This window comes from Rhinichthys klamathensis, unplaced genomic scaffold (assembly GCF_029890125.1).
Source record: "Rhinichthys klamathensis goyatoka isolate OS25496 unplaced genomic scaffold, OSU_Roscu_1.1 h1tg000263l_1, whole genome shotgun sequence".
Taxonomy (NCBI): domain Eukaryota; kingdom Metazoa; phylum Chordata; class Actinopteri; order Cypriniformes; family Leuciscidae; genus Rhinichthys; species Rhinichthys klamathensis.
Window position 1 is genome coordinate 451,836 of NW_026606784.1, and position 19,520 is coordinate 471,355.

General features: G+C 39.3%; 1 protein-coding gene across 1 annotated transcript; it reads right to left on the bottom strand.

Moving 5' to 3' along the window:
• Window positions 1-845: 845 nt before the first annotated feature.
• On the bottom strand, window positions 846-13,326 carry endou2 (endonuclease, polyU-specific 2). The gene is made up of 7 exons (XM_056267843.1): window positions 13,197-13,326; window positions 12,792-12,924; window positions 12,113-12,218; window positions 3,322-3,443; window positions 2,986-3,098; window positions 1,653-1,806; window positions 846-1,195 (listed from the first exon to the last, which is right to left on the bottom strand). The coding sequence occupies exons 2-7, from the start codon at window positions 12,891-12,893 to the stop codon at window positions 944-946; spliced, it is 849 nt and encodes a 282-aa protein (XP_056123818.1). The 5' UTR covers window positions 12,894-12,924; window positions 13,197-13,326; the 3' UTR covers window positions 846-943.
• Window positions 13,327-19,520: the final 6,194 nt, after the last annotated feature.

The window sequence follows — 19,520 nt, forward strand, 5'->3', positions numbered from 1 at the left end:
ATCCTGGACATTCATAATCTGACGATTCACACTGTACATTCCTAAACCCACATTCTTGTTTGTATAATTGTGTTGTCAATTGATTTAAATACCAGCTTTTCTCATGCTTTTGCATCAGTGGGAATTTTTTTTTGTTGCCATGTAAATCGTCCTTGGCTGTTTTACAAAGTGCAGAGTTTCCGTGAATGTACGAAGCACGTGATAAGAGGCGCGTGCTGTTCAATTTGTTATATGATTCCTTTTGCTACACTGTAAAAAAATTGCTGTATTTATGCAGCTGTTTGCCAGTAACTTACTGTAGATTTAAATTGATGTATATTTACTGGCAACAGTTTGTTCAAAGTTAAATGAACATTAAACATTAACAAGTCTTTGTCTTTACAGAATAAAATGATAAAATAACAATCAAATGCAAAGCATTCTGGGAACCAGAAATCTTCATCAACCTTTTTCTGTTTTTTTTTCCTTCAGATTTTGGTTCCCAGAATGCTTTGCATGAGGCTGTTATTTTAGTTTTATTCTGTAAAGATAAAGACTTGTTAATTTTTAATGTTCATTTAACTTTGAACAAACTGTTGCCAGTAAATAACATCAATTTAAAACTACAGTAAGTTACTGGCAAGCAGCTGCCAGTAATACTGTAATTTCTACAGATTTTTTTTTACAGTGTAAGCATTACATTCTAACAACACAAGTTTGCATGTTTGGCATCGCCCTGCTGAGGGTTCGAACAATGATTTAGAACGGTGGGTTAAACGCATTATAACAAGCCCTTCAGAATTCATGTCGCCAAGATTCATTTATGTTGCCCTGAAAATGGTAGACAGACACTACAAACAAGGCTATATGGCATTGAGGTTTTATTGTTTTTGAGATTAAAACATAAAATCGATACTTATTTCCTGCCACAATGAATTAATTTACTATGAATGACTTTGTGTGGTTATACATTCAAGTATTTCACTAGGACAGGATAGGTAGTGCCTATGTGCTTCTGGTTGTAGTGGTGACAGACTATCTCCACCTCATATGCGTTAAAGGAGACTTTCACTCGCTCGTTTGGGGACGTGAGGAAACACAGTGTGTACAGGGCAAACTCAAACTCTGGGCTCACACCAACAAAGATGCTTCCTTTGGGTTTAATTCCATTCTTCCAACTGAACTGGAGAGCCATCATGTGTTTGTTCTCATCCGGCTGGGAATATGAAAATTAGAAGAAAAAAGAAATGATGAGCATGCATTAAAAAGAGATTAATGTGATTAGACAGACAGGTAGAGAGTGTAATTGATTAATTGGTTGATTACAAGTTTTCTAGTTAGTATATCATGCAAAGTGGTTTGAACTTGTATAATTAAAGGTGCTGTAATTGATGTTCACCCAAGTACTTTCGAACACAAGTTCTACGGGACTAAAAGCCCCTCATTCTACAACCCAGCCACTTTTAATAACCATCATATATTTTTACCTGTCAAGCAGAAGATTTTTTTTTTTTTTTTTTTTGGGTTTTGCTTACTAAACTAAGTTATTACAACAGAAATATCTCTATTCATTTATTAAAACATGAAAACATTTAATACATTTTATAATGTAACTGTTATTTCTAAGAACAAACTAAATGAATCTAAACATTCCAGCGATATTACAAGCATACCTGTGGCGATTTGCCATTCACACTATATCCTTTGTAGTCGATGTGTCCTAGTTTCTCCTGTAAGTACAACTGAATCCAGTTGTGGAAACCAATGACGGTATGGCCTCCTCTTGTCTCTCCTACAAAGACATGTTCAAAACCAGAAGAGTCCGGTCTTGTGTGGAGAGAGAAACAATCAAAACCTAACTTTTAAAAATGACTTTATGTTACATAAATGAATATCAAGTTACCTGTCTGTGTGAACAGGGACTGAATTCATCACACATTCTTAAGAATAAAAGTGGTCTTAAAGTTTTGATGTATCAGAAATAGCTAACTATATTTTCCTCCACGCTGTGACCTACACCCGAGTGAAACGGATTATTAAAGAAGAAAAAAATTCTATCCATCGGTTGTTGATTGGATGGAGGCATTTCTGAATGCAAGCTTGCAGTCGATTGAAAGACATTTTTGCAGGGTTAATGGAGACTAAATGATTGGAGAAGTTCAGAATAAGTCACTAGAGGGAAATCTTTCGTTTCACCTGAAGATTGAGTTATGACATAAATCATAATGGCGTGAGAATTTTTTTTTTACTTGTTCTTAAAGGGATACTCCCCCCAAAAATGAAAATGAAAATGCACATGACGGCAACGAATACAACCCCAGTGGAGAAAAATACTAATATTTCTAATTTTTCACCTTAAACCATCACTTCCAGTCAGCTGTTATAGGCACATTCAAGTGTTCAAGGTTGACATAAATATCAGCATGTTGTGAAGGGTGATGCAAGCTCATTGTGAAGCTCATACGAGAAATGACGGTCCTCTGTTCTTCTGCACTATTTCTTGCACGAGCTTCACAGTGTGCTTATGTCACGCACCACGTAACGCTTCACGATGCTCTCATGTATGACAGCTGGCCAGAAGTGATGGTATCACTGTATGCTATCACTATTTTTCTCTCACACACACCTATCATCCACTGGGGTCATATTGTCGTGTTCTTTTTGCATGGTTTTTGAAGCATCAACTTTTGGGCACCCATTCACTTGCATTATACCATCCCTTGGGGTCATATTGTCGTGTTCTTTTTGCATGGTTTTTGAAGCATCAACTTTTGGGCACCCATTCACCAAATCCATCAAATCAAAGAGATGGATTATTTAAATAATCCATCAAAGAGATGGATTATTTTTCTAAAAATCTTAATTTAGTATTAACTATAAAGTAAATAGTTCGTAAATGATGTGAGAATTTATATTTTCGGGTGGAGTATCCCTTTAAGACAAAGATTTTTGTGTATCTGGCCCCAGATAATCTCCTGCAAACTCTTTTGAATCCTCTATACTTACTTACTGGATCCTCTCCTGGCATACAGCTCAAACCAAATGTGATATAGCTGCTTCTTGAAGTCTGTGGTGTTCTCTGGAGAGAGATGCTTCTCCACTAGATATTTGTGGGCAATCTAATGTTAGCAAATACACAATTGTTGCAAATGAATATTCAGTACACTATCTTACGGAAATTGTAAGGTATAATAAACTCATTTCTCTTTTTAGTTTTACCTCTGTGCGTGGTACTTCACAAGAAATAAAACAAACATCTCAAACTGTTATTTTGAAAAACAGAATACAGCTGAATTATTTATCATCGCAAGTAATGAATAACTTCCGTGACCCATTTGTTACCTTCATAGTGGGAGTCTTTATGATTGAATCCAGGAACTTGTGATTTTCCAGTTCTTCCTCTGGTGTGACAATCTCTGGCTCACCAGTAGCACTTTCATAGTTGTCCAGAAGTGAGATGAAAGCTAAAATGACACAAATATCATTATGAAGACAAAATATTTCATCTCTTAATTAGTACCAATACTTGTTTAGATCAATATTAATTTCCAATCATGTCATGACAAGTAGAATGTCATTATTCCATTGATCACTGCATATACAGTATGTATTTTTAATTCAATAATTTGCTTTTTTTGTTTGTCAAGTTTGTTGTACTTTTTACATTAAAAAATAACCATCAAACATGATGATAGAGTCTTCCTACATTTCTTTTGTTACTGATTCTTGAAGGTACACTATGGAATTCTGGGGTCACTATTTACATCCGGCTTAAAGGTGCTCTATGTAACTTTTCTACTAAAATGAATCCTTTTTTTATTGCCTGTGTGTGGAGGGGTTGTAATCACACATTAAAATGATCCACTTGTCGAGTTTTGCTATTACCTCTGAAGGCCAGTATTCCTATTTCTATGTGAAGTCTCCGGGTCGGATTTACCGCGAAATCCAACGGATGTGACGTGCATGCGCGCTCCCGAGCCTCTCTCCTTATATACAGTCTATTGTAGACGGTCAGAGAGTTACGTCCGGTTAAAGGCGCACGTTTTTCGGCTTATATCTCAGTCAATCTTTGATCAATATTCCCAAGACTCTAATCGTTCGTAGTGCTGGACGGGGCCTTTCGAACGAGCCCACCGCCGAGGTCCAACTCGCCCGGCTCCCCGAGTTATAGCCGTTCGAAATCGGAGGTCCCAGCGAACTGCGATCCGGTAAGGGGCATCCCCGAGGCCCGCCACTCTAGCGTTCGGGCAAGGGTTCCCCTGGGACCTCCTCCCCCGAATTTGAGCTCTCTGGGTCTTTGCGTTCCAGATACGAGCGATTTTCTTCTGAGATCGTGACGTCACCGGCGTCCGCAATTTTAGCAGCGCGCCCGATGGTTTTCTGCTAATATCTCGGCGAAAACACCACCAAAAACTATGGAACTTATATGGTTCTTTTCAGCTCGACTAGATGGTCCCAACGAGCTTGGTGCTCGCCGAATCCGTCTAGTATTCGCCGAGATATTTGCGTAATAGACGGTATTGTCTATGAGTTCGAGCACGAGCGCTCTTGTAAAATTTGGTTGCAATCCGAAACATCACCACTAGAGGCCGCTAAAAGTTACATAGAGCACCTTTAAAGGGACATTGTGTACTTTTTTATGTATTTTATTATTTAAAATCTAAATTTTTATTCATAAATATGTCCTCAATGGTGTACAAATACCTCTGCCAATTATCTGACTTATCCTCATAAACGAAGAATTTGTTATCTTTATATACACGGGACGAGTAGGTCCACGGAGGCTTCCATGTAGTTCCGCCATCTTGAAAAACTATAACAGCAGAGAGGGACAAAAAGTACTAGGCCAACGCTTTCCACAACGCGTTTTCGTTCAGAGGCAGCGTGACGTAAAGCAGCAGAAACGGAAGAGGAGAGCAGTGAGAGGCGCTTGTCACTGCCCCGGCAAGTTTAAAAGGCTGCATTGCAAATCCTCGTCGCCAGAAAAGTCCAAAATAGATCGTAAAAGGAAACGTGACCGGAGATTACAAAAAACACAAGTTAATGTCGGGATAGCTTTTTCCAGGTGGATAGAGTTAATGCAGGAGAAAGATTTTAAAAGAGACGCTGAAGTCCTGCTTTCTTCTCGACAGGTAAGTGGACAATGTCACAATCTTAACTACAAGCTTTATTTCATTGTTTGGTTGTGTACTTTATTTTATAGACAGATGAACGTTTATAGTTAAAAGTTGATGATGATATCTAACAATGCACGTACTTCAGAAAATATAATGAATAAAGAAGGCATAACTACTTATTACAATAGTTCATGTTTTTCACAGTCTGTAATTCATACTGTAACATTCGTTTGTTCGTGGTGTCAAGTTGCTTTTTGTGTGAAATAACAAACCTGTTCACCCGAAGGAACACTCGACGAAGTGCTATTAGAAGACATCCTGTCATAGCTTTTTGGTACATAATGGCTACCGTAGATGCAACGCGCATTTGAAAAAGCGAGGCGCTTGAGAGCACAATTCGTTTGAATGCAAAATACATTTTCACTGCTAGATGGGAGGAATTCCTACACAGTGTCCCTTTAAGTCCCGTACGGAGAGAGGTTTTTATTTTAATTTATGTTTTACATCTGTGTGGATAAATCTAATGGTTTGAGATACAGGCCTACCCATGTTTGCCTGTAATTGCTATATATTCTGAAACATTTCACAATTTTAATGGTTCGCTGCTAGAGGGAAATCTTAGTTAAGCCATAAACCAGTATCTGTATTATGGCTGGGCAACTCAGTAGCACCTCAATGCAGTACATGAGATCCACGGGGAGGAGTCGGATCAAGATCCAAGGGGTGGAGATGGGTAGGATTAGGGGTGGGTTTAGGGATTAGGGGTGGGTTTAGGGATCAGGGGGCGGAGATGGGTAGGTTTGGTATATGTAAGGTGGGAGGAGTTGGATCTGGATCCGACTCCTCCCCGTGGATTTCATGTTCTGCATTGAGAACCATCTCGGGCAACTGGTCCTCAAGATCCACTTTCCTGCTGAGTTTAGCTCCAACTATGATCAAACTCACCGATCTGTAGCTTTCTTTGGCTGCTTCTGAAATCATATACTCTCCCAATAGATACTTATTTTGAATATATAATTACTTCACGACCAGTCATTATCATGTGACCTAACAGCGTGCGTCACTTCACTATCATTCATAAATCCTCTCCCATGGCCTCATGGGATAAAGTGTCCATCGTATGCACACTAACAGAAAATTTTCCATCATTGACAGAATTCTTTTAGCATTTAGCAGTAACAGAAAAATCTGAAAGCTGTCCGTCATTTTGACAGATTACACTGAGTGTGATGTATTGTAACTTGTAACTGTAATTCTCCCCCTTGTCCACTTGGTGGTGAATGTGCTCTTGCTGACTATCAAGTTAATGGTCAACGAATGGCTTTTCTGAGTTACGTGACATTGTTTACAAGCTGTTTTATTGACGTCTTTCTGCAATTGAAACACTGATTGAGCGATTACATGAGACATGATACGGATTTCGGTAAATTGGACTGTATCTTTCAACATATTTTTTGATGTTCATTCATGTTTATTTCATTCTGTAACATAGTAAAGAGGAAGGAATTGATCGCGTTCACTCGCGCTCCGCTGGAACTCATGCGCTGATCTCTCGCGGCACATTAAAGAGCGCCAAAACGGTATTTATTGTTTGAATTTTGTGATAAAATAGATAGAATTTGAAAGCTGAGACTTTGTTTCATATCAAAAGTAACAAAGCACAAAGCTTATTGCCATTTATTGGACAAACATTCATGATGTAACCTGAAAATTGACGCACAGTCTCTGTTCAACTTTCTCGTCATAAATAAATAAATGCATAATCTAGCTTGTCCTATACGTTTGTGAATACAAATTAAATTCCCGGGAAGGCGTCCAGGAGGCATCCGGAACAGATGCCCGAGCCACCTCAGCTGACCCCTCTCGATGTGGAGGAGCAGCGGCTCTACACTGAGCTCCTCCCGAGTGACCGAGCTTCTCACCCTATCTCTAAGGCCAGCCATCCCGCGGAGAAAGCTCATTTCGGCTGCCTGTTTCCGGGATCTTGTCCTTTCGGTCATGGGCCAAAGCTCATGACCATAGGTGAGAGTAGGAACGTAGATCGACCGGTAAATCGAGAGCTTCGCCAAAGAGCAGAGACGAAATTGTGTGGTCCCCAAACCGGACACCCTCCAGCCCCTGGCTGCGCCTAGAAATTTTGTCCATAAAAATTATGAACAGAACTGTTCTTATTCTTATTCACCAGACGTCACTGTCTCAAGATCTCATTTAAAAATTAATAGGATGAGTTTGTTTTATCACCTAGAATTGTGGCATATGTGTGGTTGGAGCAAGAACACAATTTTAAACCCAGAATTTATTTGTAGGGGTTTTGTTTTCTCAAAGTTTAAAGGTAAAGTCTTCCACAGTGTATCTTTTGATGCTGAAATTCTCAATACGAATTCATCATACTTAATACGAAACTAACCTGACTTCTCCACCACGGACAATTCAGACAACCTCAGGTTGTCAATACCATATAATAACAATACTACTGTACCTCGGGGAAGTTCCTGTCCCGAATAATACAACATAATCCAATACTTCAAGGTAATTCCCCTCTTAAAGTATTGTGATGACATCCCCTCAAGAAGCTAATATCACTACCTCAAACCACACATGAGCACCAGGTCTTTAGCATCTAAACCTGGGGTTCCCTTAAATCTTGCCCTGGAGGGCCAATGCCCTGCAGAGTTTAGCTGCAACCCTGATCAAACACACCTGAGCAAGCTAATCAAGGACTTCAGGATCACTAGGAAATCACAGGTAGGGGAGTTTGATCAGGGTTTGAGCTAAACTCTGCGGGGCAGTGGCCCTTTAGGACCGGATTTGAGGAATCCTGATCTATACACTATATCACTGCCCTTCTTAGGTGCATGCTGGTCCAACACAGGATCATTAATACTAACTCTGAGTATTACAGCCTCACAGAGAGAGCGTGTCTATAGTCTTCCAACACCATCACTGCCCCTGTTGTGGACATCAGAGCGTAGAATCTCCAGTACTTCTACTCTTCAGCTGCACAGCACATACCAGACAAGACTTCCACTGCTCTTTGCAGGAATAAGAGTTTATTCACGGCTGGGAGCTCACAACCAAGAGACACTCCCTGAACAGAAAGATACATGTGCATTTATATCTTGCAGTTGAGTAAAAATCAATGTTACTCAAGCAGGGTCGTAACCACCATAGACATAGATTAGAAATTGGCAAATTGTAAAAGTTAAATTTTTAGCCTGGTCTGCCTCAGCGATCTAACAGCACACTTGTCAATGTCAAAATGATCAAGATGGCCAATCAAATCAAAGGTGAAACTTACTGTTCACAGAAGCAGAGCGTGAATTCCAGAGTGAAGCGTCAGTTTAACGTTGAAAGAGAATGAGGTAAGATGTAAATAGCTAAACATTTAATACAGGTCAACTGTTTCATGATAGAAATGTTAAACGACAGACAATAACACCTTACAGACAGTAAGCCTTGTTCTCAAGTCTTCCTCACTGTGATTGTGTCACAGTACGTGTAACCACACTCACAAAGACAAAGATAAACGTTAGGAAAAATTACTTGGTAACACTTTGCTTGAAGGGGTGTGCATAAGACTGGCATGACACCTTCATAATCCTGACATGACACATGTCATGAATATGAAGGAGGGTTCATGCATGTTTATGACAACTGTCATTAAGTGTCATTCGCTCAATTATGACATTTTGTTTTTGCAAATATGACATTGTTTGAGTAACACAGTCTCATCCCAAGAAGTCATATAACTGACGTCTTGGGACGTCTTTTGACCATACGTCAATATCCGCCTTTTTAGGGTACCCTTAAACGTCGGTTTATGACGATCCTGGGACGTCATACAACTGACGCTTTACCTTTAACGTCAGTTAGGTGACGGGGTAGGTTTAGGGGTAGGTTTAGGTCTGGGGTAGAGTTAGGATCCGATAACGTCATCTAACCGACGTTTAAGGGTACCCTAAACCAGTGGTTCTCAAAGTGGGGTCCGCGGACCCCTGGTGGTCCGTGAACTATAGCCAGGGGGTCCGCGAAATAATTTATAACAGCCTACCGTTTTTCCCGACTATAAGTCATCTTTTCTTTAGCATCTGAAAACTTGCTATTTATTCCAAAGTGACTTATATAATGCATTTAATGTCAAATAATAAAAAAGTAGGCTCTTAAAGGTTTATATAGATAGATATTCTATCTATATTTCTTATGTCTGTGCGTCAAGTATTCGCTGTATTTTGGTCGATTTTTGGGCACGTGCGCCAGAAAGGAGACAGAGACGGCAGAACGCGCATCCTGTTGTGTTCTTTATTTTTAAAAGGCATGACATTTTGTAGTCATTTTTAATGTATACACAAATAAAAAATAGACACTTTGCCGTTTTGAATGATGTACTCTTATCTGTATGACCACACCACTGCTGAGGAAAAATCCAAGTGTTCGCGCCGGCGTCTCATGTGCATGTGTATTAATATGTCAGTTCTAGCACTGCTAATTTGACATCAAAACCTGTTCATTATCAAAATAAAATACTCACCGAACTTATAAAAAGTTCTGCTTAATTTAATTTGTCTGTTGTACACTATGAAGGCAGAGACGGTCAATCATATACTGTCGACTTGCTGTTGTTCCAATCTCATTTCTCCAAATGTGAAGATGCTGATACGTGTAGGCCTATATTGGGACTGAAGCATGAAGCTTTCTTTACATAAATAGTTAAGCTTCCAAATGTTAGGCTACATCGCAAATATGGAAACTTTGGACCGAATGAGAGATGCACGAGCCCAACGTCTGCAGTTTCAGTTTCGATTCAACTTAATTCGTTTAGACTTGATGTTTTAAATAAATGTTGTCTGTATACTATTATTATTTGTATTATTATCTATTAATAGTATTATTTTTCATTCTTGTTTTGTTCTGAATACCATTAATTTAAGGATTTGCTGTGGAGTGAGGGGAAGTAGGCCTACTACGCCTCAAGAACGCAACAAAGTATTACACACTCAGGTCCAACTTATTTTCTGGAGAATACAGTAAATTATAAATTTGTGCATAGGGACAGGGTCGTATACCCACAATTGAGGTCCCTGAGGTCCGGGCCTCTGTAATTTTTCTATGTGTAGCCTATAATGAAAGTTGTGAAATAATTGCCTAATATTAACTCTAATTTGGTGCTGCAAGGATATTAAACATTGCGATGATAACTGACCTTCTCATCTGAGCGGTTTCAGCAGACTAACAGCGCTCGTCAATGTCAATGTTTGAGTCGGAGATTAAATCAAAGTAGGCGGGTTTATGTTCACAGAAGCTGCAAGCCGAGCGCGAATTTCCGCATGACGCTTCAGTTATTCGGTCATAAAGTGCGAGATGAGATGTAAATCGCTAAACTAAACAGCTGTTTTAGATAGAAGTTTTAAACAAACGACAGAAACAATCAGTTTGCAAAGTATCAACCGGGAAAGGAAATATAGGGGATAGCGGGGCACAACGTAAATCCCAGTTGTGCAAGTGGGTCATGTTGTCACACTGCGTTACAATGAATATGTTTTGAACTATGTTGTATAGCTGTGTGTTCGTTGTCAAACTCAAAAATTAGTTTATTTTTAATTGTTTTAAAATGCCATTATTTTATATGAAAAAGTTAATAATTGTATTTTATTGAGAAAATATTTTTGTTTGTCTTGTATATTTGTTTGATTAGATCAGATAACATTTTAATCTGTCATATGGTCATGTTACAATGTGCCCCACCTATGGGACATGTTGTCACATTGCACTTCCATTCTTTCTGGGTATATCAAGAAAAAAGTACAATTTTTGGCCTTAAAAACACCTTAAAATGCACGTGTAGATCAAGAAAATCTAAAATTCCTCGGGGGGGCATGCCCCCCAACCCCCCTAGCAAGTTCACTTTTGGGACCTCAGTAGGCTATTTAGAAATTCCTGCATATGACCCTGGGTGGAGACTATTTGTGTCAAAATATTTCATTAACCACTCCCACATTAACTTTAGGCTCAGTCACTGTTATAAATATGAGGGGGTCCTTGGAAATGTTTTTCCCCTGTAAGGGGTCCCTGGCTCCAAAATGTTTGAGAACCCCTGCCCTAAACAACTTGACATAAACCAATACATCATAATCTGGTTTTGGCATTGGCTGTCATGAGGCCATTATAACATTTTAATGACAAATTCAATTTGTACCACTGTAGTTGAGGTCAAGAAAAATATTCATGACACAGTTATAATGGCCTCATGACAGCCAATGTCAAAACCAACCACATGACAGTTTAACGTAATGTTAACCCTTAAAGCTAAGTGGTTTCTCAAGTTTGATAATGAATCTGCTATGTCATGTTTATGACATATTTATGACAGGTTGTGTTGTTTTAGTAATGTCAAGTTGTCATGACAAAGACACTGACAGGTTATGATGTAGTGGTTTATGGATATTTGTTGGATATTTATTGGATATGTGTCATGTCATGATTATGAAAGTGTCATGTCAGTCTTATGCACACCCCTTCAAGCAAAGTGTTACCCATTACTGTAGGCCTAATTATAATTATCGTGAAAACAGGAATAATACACACGCTAACATAAGCGAGAACCGACAAACGTTGAGGGTGAACTGTCTGAGGACTTACAAGCAGGAACCAAACAAAGAAGCCGATGAGGTAATTAACAGAACACAGGTGGAACCAAATGAACTAATCAGAACATAGGAAAACTGGGTCACAGAGAACAAAACAGATTCGACATGTGAAAGATTGCTTATACTGACCTGGTGATTGATATTTAATGATCTATTTTAATGAGGCTAATCATGACAGTGAGTTCTACTATGTTAAGCACTTTCTAGGTAGGTCTAGATTCTTTGATCATGTGATGCATATAGATATACATGGTCTTTGATCTGAGCATCCTTAGTCTGCACATTCCCTGTAGAAACCAAGAGGCCATTACATAGAATATTTCCATCACACTTTAAAATGAACAAAATCATACATATTAGCTGATTTCCTACCCAAGAAAGTCTCCTTTTTGAAAATGTTTTCGTCAACAAAAGTGAACAAAGGCAACCCTGCTCCATCATTGCAATCGTCAATACTTGCCAGATCACCCGCTTTGCCCTGTGAGATAAAGCAAAGTTTGAGGAACTTCCAAAAGCATTTGCACTTTTTTTTTCATGCATGGCTGGCATAACTTTAGACAGGGAATTTATTACTGGGTAAACCTAAATTATTATTAACCAGATTATTATTATATCTGAAGACAGGAATGTTTCAATTGCTGGTTAGTGTGTAAATTTCAGAATAAAATTCAGAATTTCAGAATTATTAATGCAATCAATTAGATGTGATTAAATCATATAATTACTATATATCAATCCTAATAAGCATCCAAATTAATGTTGTGCAGCCATGTCCAAAAGTGTCACAGTGAATGGTTTTCTAAACACAGCACTAAAGAACAATGCTTGTCTCAGTTTGTATGTGTTAAATAGGAGCTCTCTGACCTTATGACCTTATGTCAACAAACATAAAATAGAAAATGCATGCCACTTTTTAGTGTAAATTGTAAAGGCTGCAACAGAAAGCAGATGTCAAATATTATTCAGAATTATTATTTATATTATTATTATTATTATAATTTCTATTTCTAGAGAACTTGTAAACTTCACACAGAAAAGATTTCAGAATTACCCGTAGAGATATGCGATAGTCTATCCCAGGTCTCAGACGATTGATGTCATTGTCCCAGAGCTCCTGAATCATAGCTGAAAGTTCTCGATCACCTTCAATCATCTTTCTTTCTTTTTGAATTCCCAAGGATTCACTACAGGTGTTAAAATATACTTCATGTGAAATGAATTGACTTCAAATTTCATTTAAAAAAGCAGATTTTGATATAAAAAAAAACTAAAAAATTAGTAAGTGACCAATTTACCAATGGAAAAATGTATTTAATGAAACATTTGCTGTAGTCGTTTTTTTCAGAGTGTAATTATTATTATGGTATGTAAAAGACTATTACATTTTTTAAACACTATGTTCTGAACTGACACCTGAAAACAATACTATATATACAAAATAAATGCATCCACTGACCTGGTTCCTCTCACCGATGTGGGTTAGTGGTAGAGTCTGATTGTCTTCTTAAAAACAGTGAGGGCAGGTATGCCAAAACAGCTTAGGCCAGTGGTGTTCCCGCACATGGACTGGTTGGGTAAGATGCCGCAAGCTTCCCACACTATGACAGAGGGCCCATTCTAAAGGGTTAGCCAGTGTCAGCAACTCTAGCCAAAGGGATTAGAGCAGCTTTTGAATGTCCCTCGACAGTGAGGGCAAGTGCTTTGTATTTGTTTTCGTGAGGTTCTGACCCTTTACCTGACATTGTGTACCTTCTTCTAAAGCCTGACTCAATCCCCAATACACTCAGAGTGGGCAGACATTTACTTTTCTTCATTTCATATGAAAGGAACAAAATCTCCAAATTTACTCTTCAATCTTACAGGGTTAGTTTTTAGATTTTGGGTGATATTAACATACTGTTTCAACTTCACAATTCCACAAAGTTAGTGTCACTTTTATTTTAATTCATTATGTTTTCCCCCTTTTATTTATTTTGGTCACGTTTATTACTTAGCAAAAGTTATTGGGGGAAACTATTGGGAGAACATTGGACAACAGGATCAGGAAACTACTTGAGCATACAAACTCAAAATCTTTGTTGTCAAGTCAAGCCAAGGCACCTTTATTTATATAGAGCTTTATACAGATTGTTTAAAGCAACTTTACAGTGATAACAGGAAAATGATTCAATGAAGCAAACATAGTTCATTTCTGCTGTACAGCAGCTCTAAAAGAAAATAGCGTCATTGTTCCGCTGTAGTTGATTCATTTCGGTTGTAAAGATCATCAATTATTAAATTGGTTTATTTAATCTATAAAGCAGTTCTGCAGAAAACAGTGATGTCATCACTCGTCCTGGACTGCGTTGCCCAAAAGCATCGTAAGCCTAAGTTGATCGTAGAGACCATTGGTGGCAATTGTTCTACGATCAACTTAAGCTTACGATGCTTTTGGGAAAGCCAACCCAGCTCAGTTCAGTTCTCATTAGGGATGCACCGAATCCAGATTTGTGGGGTTCGGCCGAATACCGAATCCACTGGTTAAGATTCTGCCGAATCCGAAACCGAATACCGAATCCTACTCTCATCCTCAGTCCATCAACACAGTAAACACATTAATGAAGTAAACAAAGTGGATTTTTCATTTTATTTTATTACTGTAATTAATAAACACTACTTTACTTTTATAACTGTAAAAAAAAAAGAAAAAAAAGAAAAAAAAAGAATAAGCAACATTATGCATTTGAACAGCGGCGATATTGTGTAGCCTATTGTTTAGAGTCCTTGACTCCTTGCCACCATGAGACAAATCAGCATTGCAAATTAAACATGTAGCTCCACTTTAATTGCCTTCTTTTGACTGAAAGAACTGCCAAACAACACTTTTTCTGCTCACGAGTTCTATTTTCACTTTCTCACAGCCTAATGCATTCGAACGGTCCACCTACTGTAACGAGTGGAAATAAGGTGTGGCCCCTTTAAGAGCTGCGCGCTCCCTGTTGAACTGTCTGCAGTCCGTATTGTATGTGCCGTGCGCCTCGAACACATGCCCATGTATGCGGGTTTTTTTCTGTTTGATGCTCATTTTTATCTTATTTTGTTAAGTAACGCTGTGGACGGTAGAACGTGACAGACAGTTACACAAGTTCGATTGTGGAATAAAGTGCTAGTTGTGAGATGCCAATCGTCTCCGTGAGTCTGTCTGGCCTCTGCAATAACTTTAGCTGTGAGCTATCCCTATTTTTCTTCCTGACTCAACGCGTTACACTACAGGCTTGTTCGACTCGAACCGGCGCTGCACAGACAGATCAGTTTATGACATCAAAGTACCGCGAGAGCAATTCAAAAGCATAAGGAGCCGCCTGCTCTCTATTCGTTCACGCGGTACTTTGATGTCATTCACTGATCGGTGACTTCGACATAGCGCGCGTAGTGCAAGCCTAGGGTTCGGTTCGGTGGAAAAAAAAAATTCTGAGGTTCGGCAGAAACCGAACCCCGTTAAAAAGCCCAATATTCGGCAGAATCCGAATCCGAATCCTGGATTCGGTGCATCCCTAGTTCTCATACAACAGCGTCAGTGCAGTTTGATCAATAATATTGTTGAATATTAAGTGTCCCCAACTAAGCAAGCCAGAGGCGACAGTTGCAAGGAACCCAAACTCCATCAGGTGACAGAAGGGAGAAAAAAAATCTCAGTCAGTGGGCCAGTTCTCCTAGCCTGACTACGTCAGACTTCCGCTCAATTTCATTTCGCTTCTGTACTTAGTCTGAGATATCGACATGTCTCTCAGTTTTCCTTCGGCCTGAAAACAGCCGGCCAATCAACGAACAGAGGGCGGGCTGAGAGCCGTGACGTAGACGCTAAGCGCCGAGTTTAAGATTGGGGAAATCGAAAACGATCGCGGATATGGAGACACGGGATGCAATTCGCTCTGTTGTGGAGAATATTCCCGGCATTAGCAAACTGAAGCCCGAACAAGAAGAGTGTTTGTTAAACATTTTGAATGGAGGTGATCTCGTGGCCCTACTCCCAACAGGTTTTGGTAAAAGTTTAATTTATCAAATATTACCGATCGTCAGCAAGAAACTGGGGAGGGCAAAGATCGGCAAGGCGATAGTTGTGATTGTGTCCCCCTTGGGTGCACTCGTGGAGGATCAGGTTAAGGAGGCAGCAAAACTCGGTCAGCCATGTTCACTCCGGTTTTTCGCTCGATGGTTTCGTTTTCGCATCATACATGTGTTTACAGTGGAAGTTCGATGCGGCTGAGCTGGCGAATAACACACATCATAACCAAACGTTATGTGATTGGCTTACGGGTAACCAATGATTTTATACTTCAGACAAGCGCAGCGAAGCAAAGCGAAGTAGCAGAGTTTGGTATTACCAGGCTACAGTTCTCCTCTGGCCAATGAACAAACATGGTGTGATTATGATTCAGGCTTCATTACAAGTCAGACATCAGATTGTAGATTGGTAACATTCAAATGTTTCATCCAGTTCCTTTTGCCTGAAGATCGGATTCGTCATGCCGGTATGGAGCCGAAGCTGGCCATAGGGTCTGCGAGGAAGACCTGTCTTGGGTAACACTTTATTTTAAGGTGCTTGTAATAAGCAGTAATTAACAGTTAATAAGACACTATTAAGACCTTATAAGATGCATATAAGATGCATATAAGCATTAACTACTTCATATAAAGGTTAATTAAAGGTCCAGGCCCTGAAGAGATCAGGGAAACTACTCCCTCTTGGGAAGGTCAATTTTTAAGGGCCTGGGAGTTTGTGTTACCATTTACGTTTGTTCGGCTGTTCTAAAAGTGCAATGTATTGATACTTGAGAAATTTATTTTTTTATTTTATTTATTTTATTATAATTAGTTAATGCTTATATGCATCTTATATGCATCTTATAAGGTCTTAAAAGTGTCTTACTAACTGTTAATTACTGCTTATTACAAGCACCTTAATATAAAGTGTTACCTAGTTGAGAATTTCTGCTGACATTCATGGCTACGATGTGGTTGTGTCTAGGTGCAGGTCCACTTATGATCTGGATACGGACCGGATATGGCTGACTACGGTAACCGCGGGATAAATAGAAAGACTAATATTAGCTTTGATGCCATTCTTCTTACGATGTAAAGAGTACATCGGGTGTCATGGGAAGTGTTCCCGGTTGCAGCCTAACAATCCTTTAACGGATGTGTATGCCAGGTTAACTCTTCGGGGTCGCTGATCACGCCGGCGTGATCAAATCACATGTCCAGTTTAAAGGGATACTCCACCAGTTTTTCTTATTAAACTATGTTATTCCCTTAACTAAGACGAGTTGATACATACCTCTCTCGTCTCAGTGCGTGCACTATATCGCTCTGTATTGCCGCAAAACTATGTTAGCACTTAGCTTAGCCCATGCATTAAATATGGGCCAAGCAGAGAAGCGACCAAACACTTCCACGTTTTCCCTATGTAAACACAGTTACTCGAGTACTGTAACTTGACCTAGGCTGGTGACACAAAATAAACCGTTGCGCTTTTCTAAGCGTTTAAAATTGATGACTATATTGTATGGCGGAATACCATAACAAGTGCTTTTGAGCACTTCGACTTGGCGCAATAATATCTTCACTCGTGAAAAGTCCTCTTACCGGCTCCCGCTTCCTCTCCCCCTCCCTCTGACATTTCCGTCAATACAACCAACGTGACATGCGCCGGTAGTAGTAGTTCGAGCGGAGTTGACGAAGTAACAGGTTGTTGGAAGCTAGTTAGCTTAGTTAGCATTCTAAACAGCACAGGCTCTCAATTTCGGTCGGCATCTGTTCGCAACAGTCACACTTGCACCACCAATTGCTGTTTGCCCGTGGTCTTTCGCCAGCTCCGGTCTGTTCTGGATCATTATCTTTCTTGCCTCTCACGGTCCATAAGAGCTAATTCCTCCTCCGTGTACTCGGGTTCAAACAGATATGGCTCTGGGTCTTCTACAAAGAAGTCATAATCATCTACAAAGTCCGCCATTGCAAATGATCTGCAGTTTGCTAATAGCACAGGTAGTAAAAGTCACGTTGGTTGTATTGACGGAAATGTCAGAGGGAGGGGGAGAGGAAGCGGGAGCCGGTAAGAGGACTTTTCACGAGTGAAGATATTATTGCGCCAAGTCGAAGTGCTCAAAAGCACTTGTTATGGTATTCCGCCATACAATATAGTCATCAATTTTAAACGCTTAGAAAAGCGCAACGGTTTATTTTGTGTCACCAGCCCAGGTCAAGTTACACTACTCGAGTAACTGTGTTTACATAGGGAAAACGTGGAAGTGTTTGGTCGCTTCTCTGCTTGGCCCACATTTAATGCATGGGCTAAGCTAAGTGCTAACATAGTTTTGCGGCAATACAGAGCGATATAGTGCACGCACTGAGACGAGAGAGGTATGTATCAACTCGTCTTAGTTAAGGGAATAACATAGTTTAATAAGAAAAACTGGTGGAGTATCCCTTTAAGACGTCGAAGCATAAAAACAATGTCACGTTGAGCGCTGCCGTCCACTTCTGTCGAAAGTGCTGGCTTGAAATTCTATTTTACTTTTTGTTTTGTGTTGATAGACCACGTAAAAACGGAGATATGATAATTTAAACTTAATATAAAAAAATTTACGTGTATATTGACGCGTTCGTAAAAGAACGCAAGATGGGATGTGACAGACGTGGCATTTATTCTAATAACTTTGTCGATTTTTGTCATAAAACAAAACGGAGAAAAACGTGTGAATCTGCTGACTCTGCTCTTCAGGCTGCACATTTTACGGAATGGAGGAGGAGCCAACTGAGCAAAGACGCGAAATTGAAAGCCAGGAGATTTACGGAGTAGATAAAGAGAGACATATATACGTTATATATATAGAGAGAGATATTATTGCTAGTTTGAGTAGATTTTGAGAGTAGTTTGGGAATAGTGTAGATCGTTTAGGAGTAGTTTAGGAGTAGATTTAGATAAACTGTTTTGAGGAGTGGCACAGATGAAAAAAAAAACAACAACAACAAAAAACACACCTGATATTTGTTGTATGTATAGTTTGATTTTGTGTTCATTTTACCTTTAGTATGGTATATTTGCACTATTGAGGAACCCCTCTTACTCAAGGAATGAAAGCCCTGTAATGTAGCTGTCTGTGTAATTGTAGGCTACATTAAGTGTTTTGTAGAGTTTCTAAGCAAAAAAGAAAAGAAAAAATGCCTATTGCCACACCTGCTTTTTGCTGTATATAGTTTGATTTTATCTAAATTTTACCTTTTTTTTATGTTGTATTAGCACTATTTGGGAGCCCTCATACTCTGGGAATGCAAGGCCTTAAATGGGCTAAATACACGCATAACTTCCGCGTTTGACGCAAGGATGCTCGTGCGTTTCCGGTTGGGGAGATTTAAAGCGGAGGAAAACCGAGGAAAACGGTATTATGGCAGAGTCTTCAAAATTTACTGTCCTCTCGTCTTTGAAACGAAACTTTAAATACGTTTAGATGTAATTTTATATATAGTTATGTTTATTTAATATAATAAACACAGAAGCATAAACAAAATGAGGAGTGTCTGTTTTGTCTGTTTTTGTGACTAACGTTTCTTTAGTATAGCAATAGAGTATAAAAACCAATATAAATTCTCGGTATAGCATTGGACTCTACGATCGGCGGAAGTAATCCAGCATCCTTAGACCTTCACCGGAAATACCGCCGTGCATAGAGCCCATATAGCTCTCTGTAGAATTGTGTGCACTTTTTTTTTAAAGTGGCAAAGCTAAAAAGAAAGAAAAAAG

Bases quoted from the DNA above. Each gene is read 5' to 3' on its own strand.
- endou2 (XM_056267843.1), bottom strand. From the start codon at position 12,893: ATGATTGAAGGTGATCGAGAACTTTCAGCTATGATTCAGGAGCTCTGG. The intron at 3,444-12,112 runs GTAGGAAATCAG...GTGTCATTTTAG, and splicing joins CAAAAAGGAGACTTTCTTGG to CTTTCATCTCACTTCTGGAC. The intron at 1,196-1,652 runs GTATGCTTGTAA...TCATATTCCCAG, and splicing joins TGAATGGCAAATCGCCACAG to CCGGATGAGAACAAACACAT.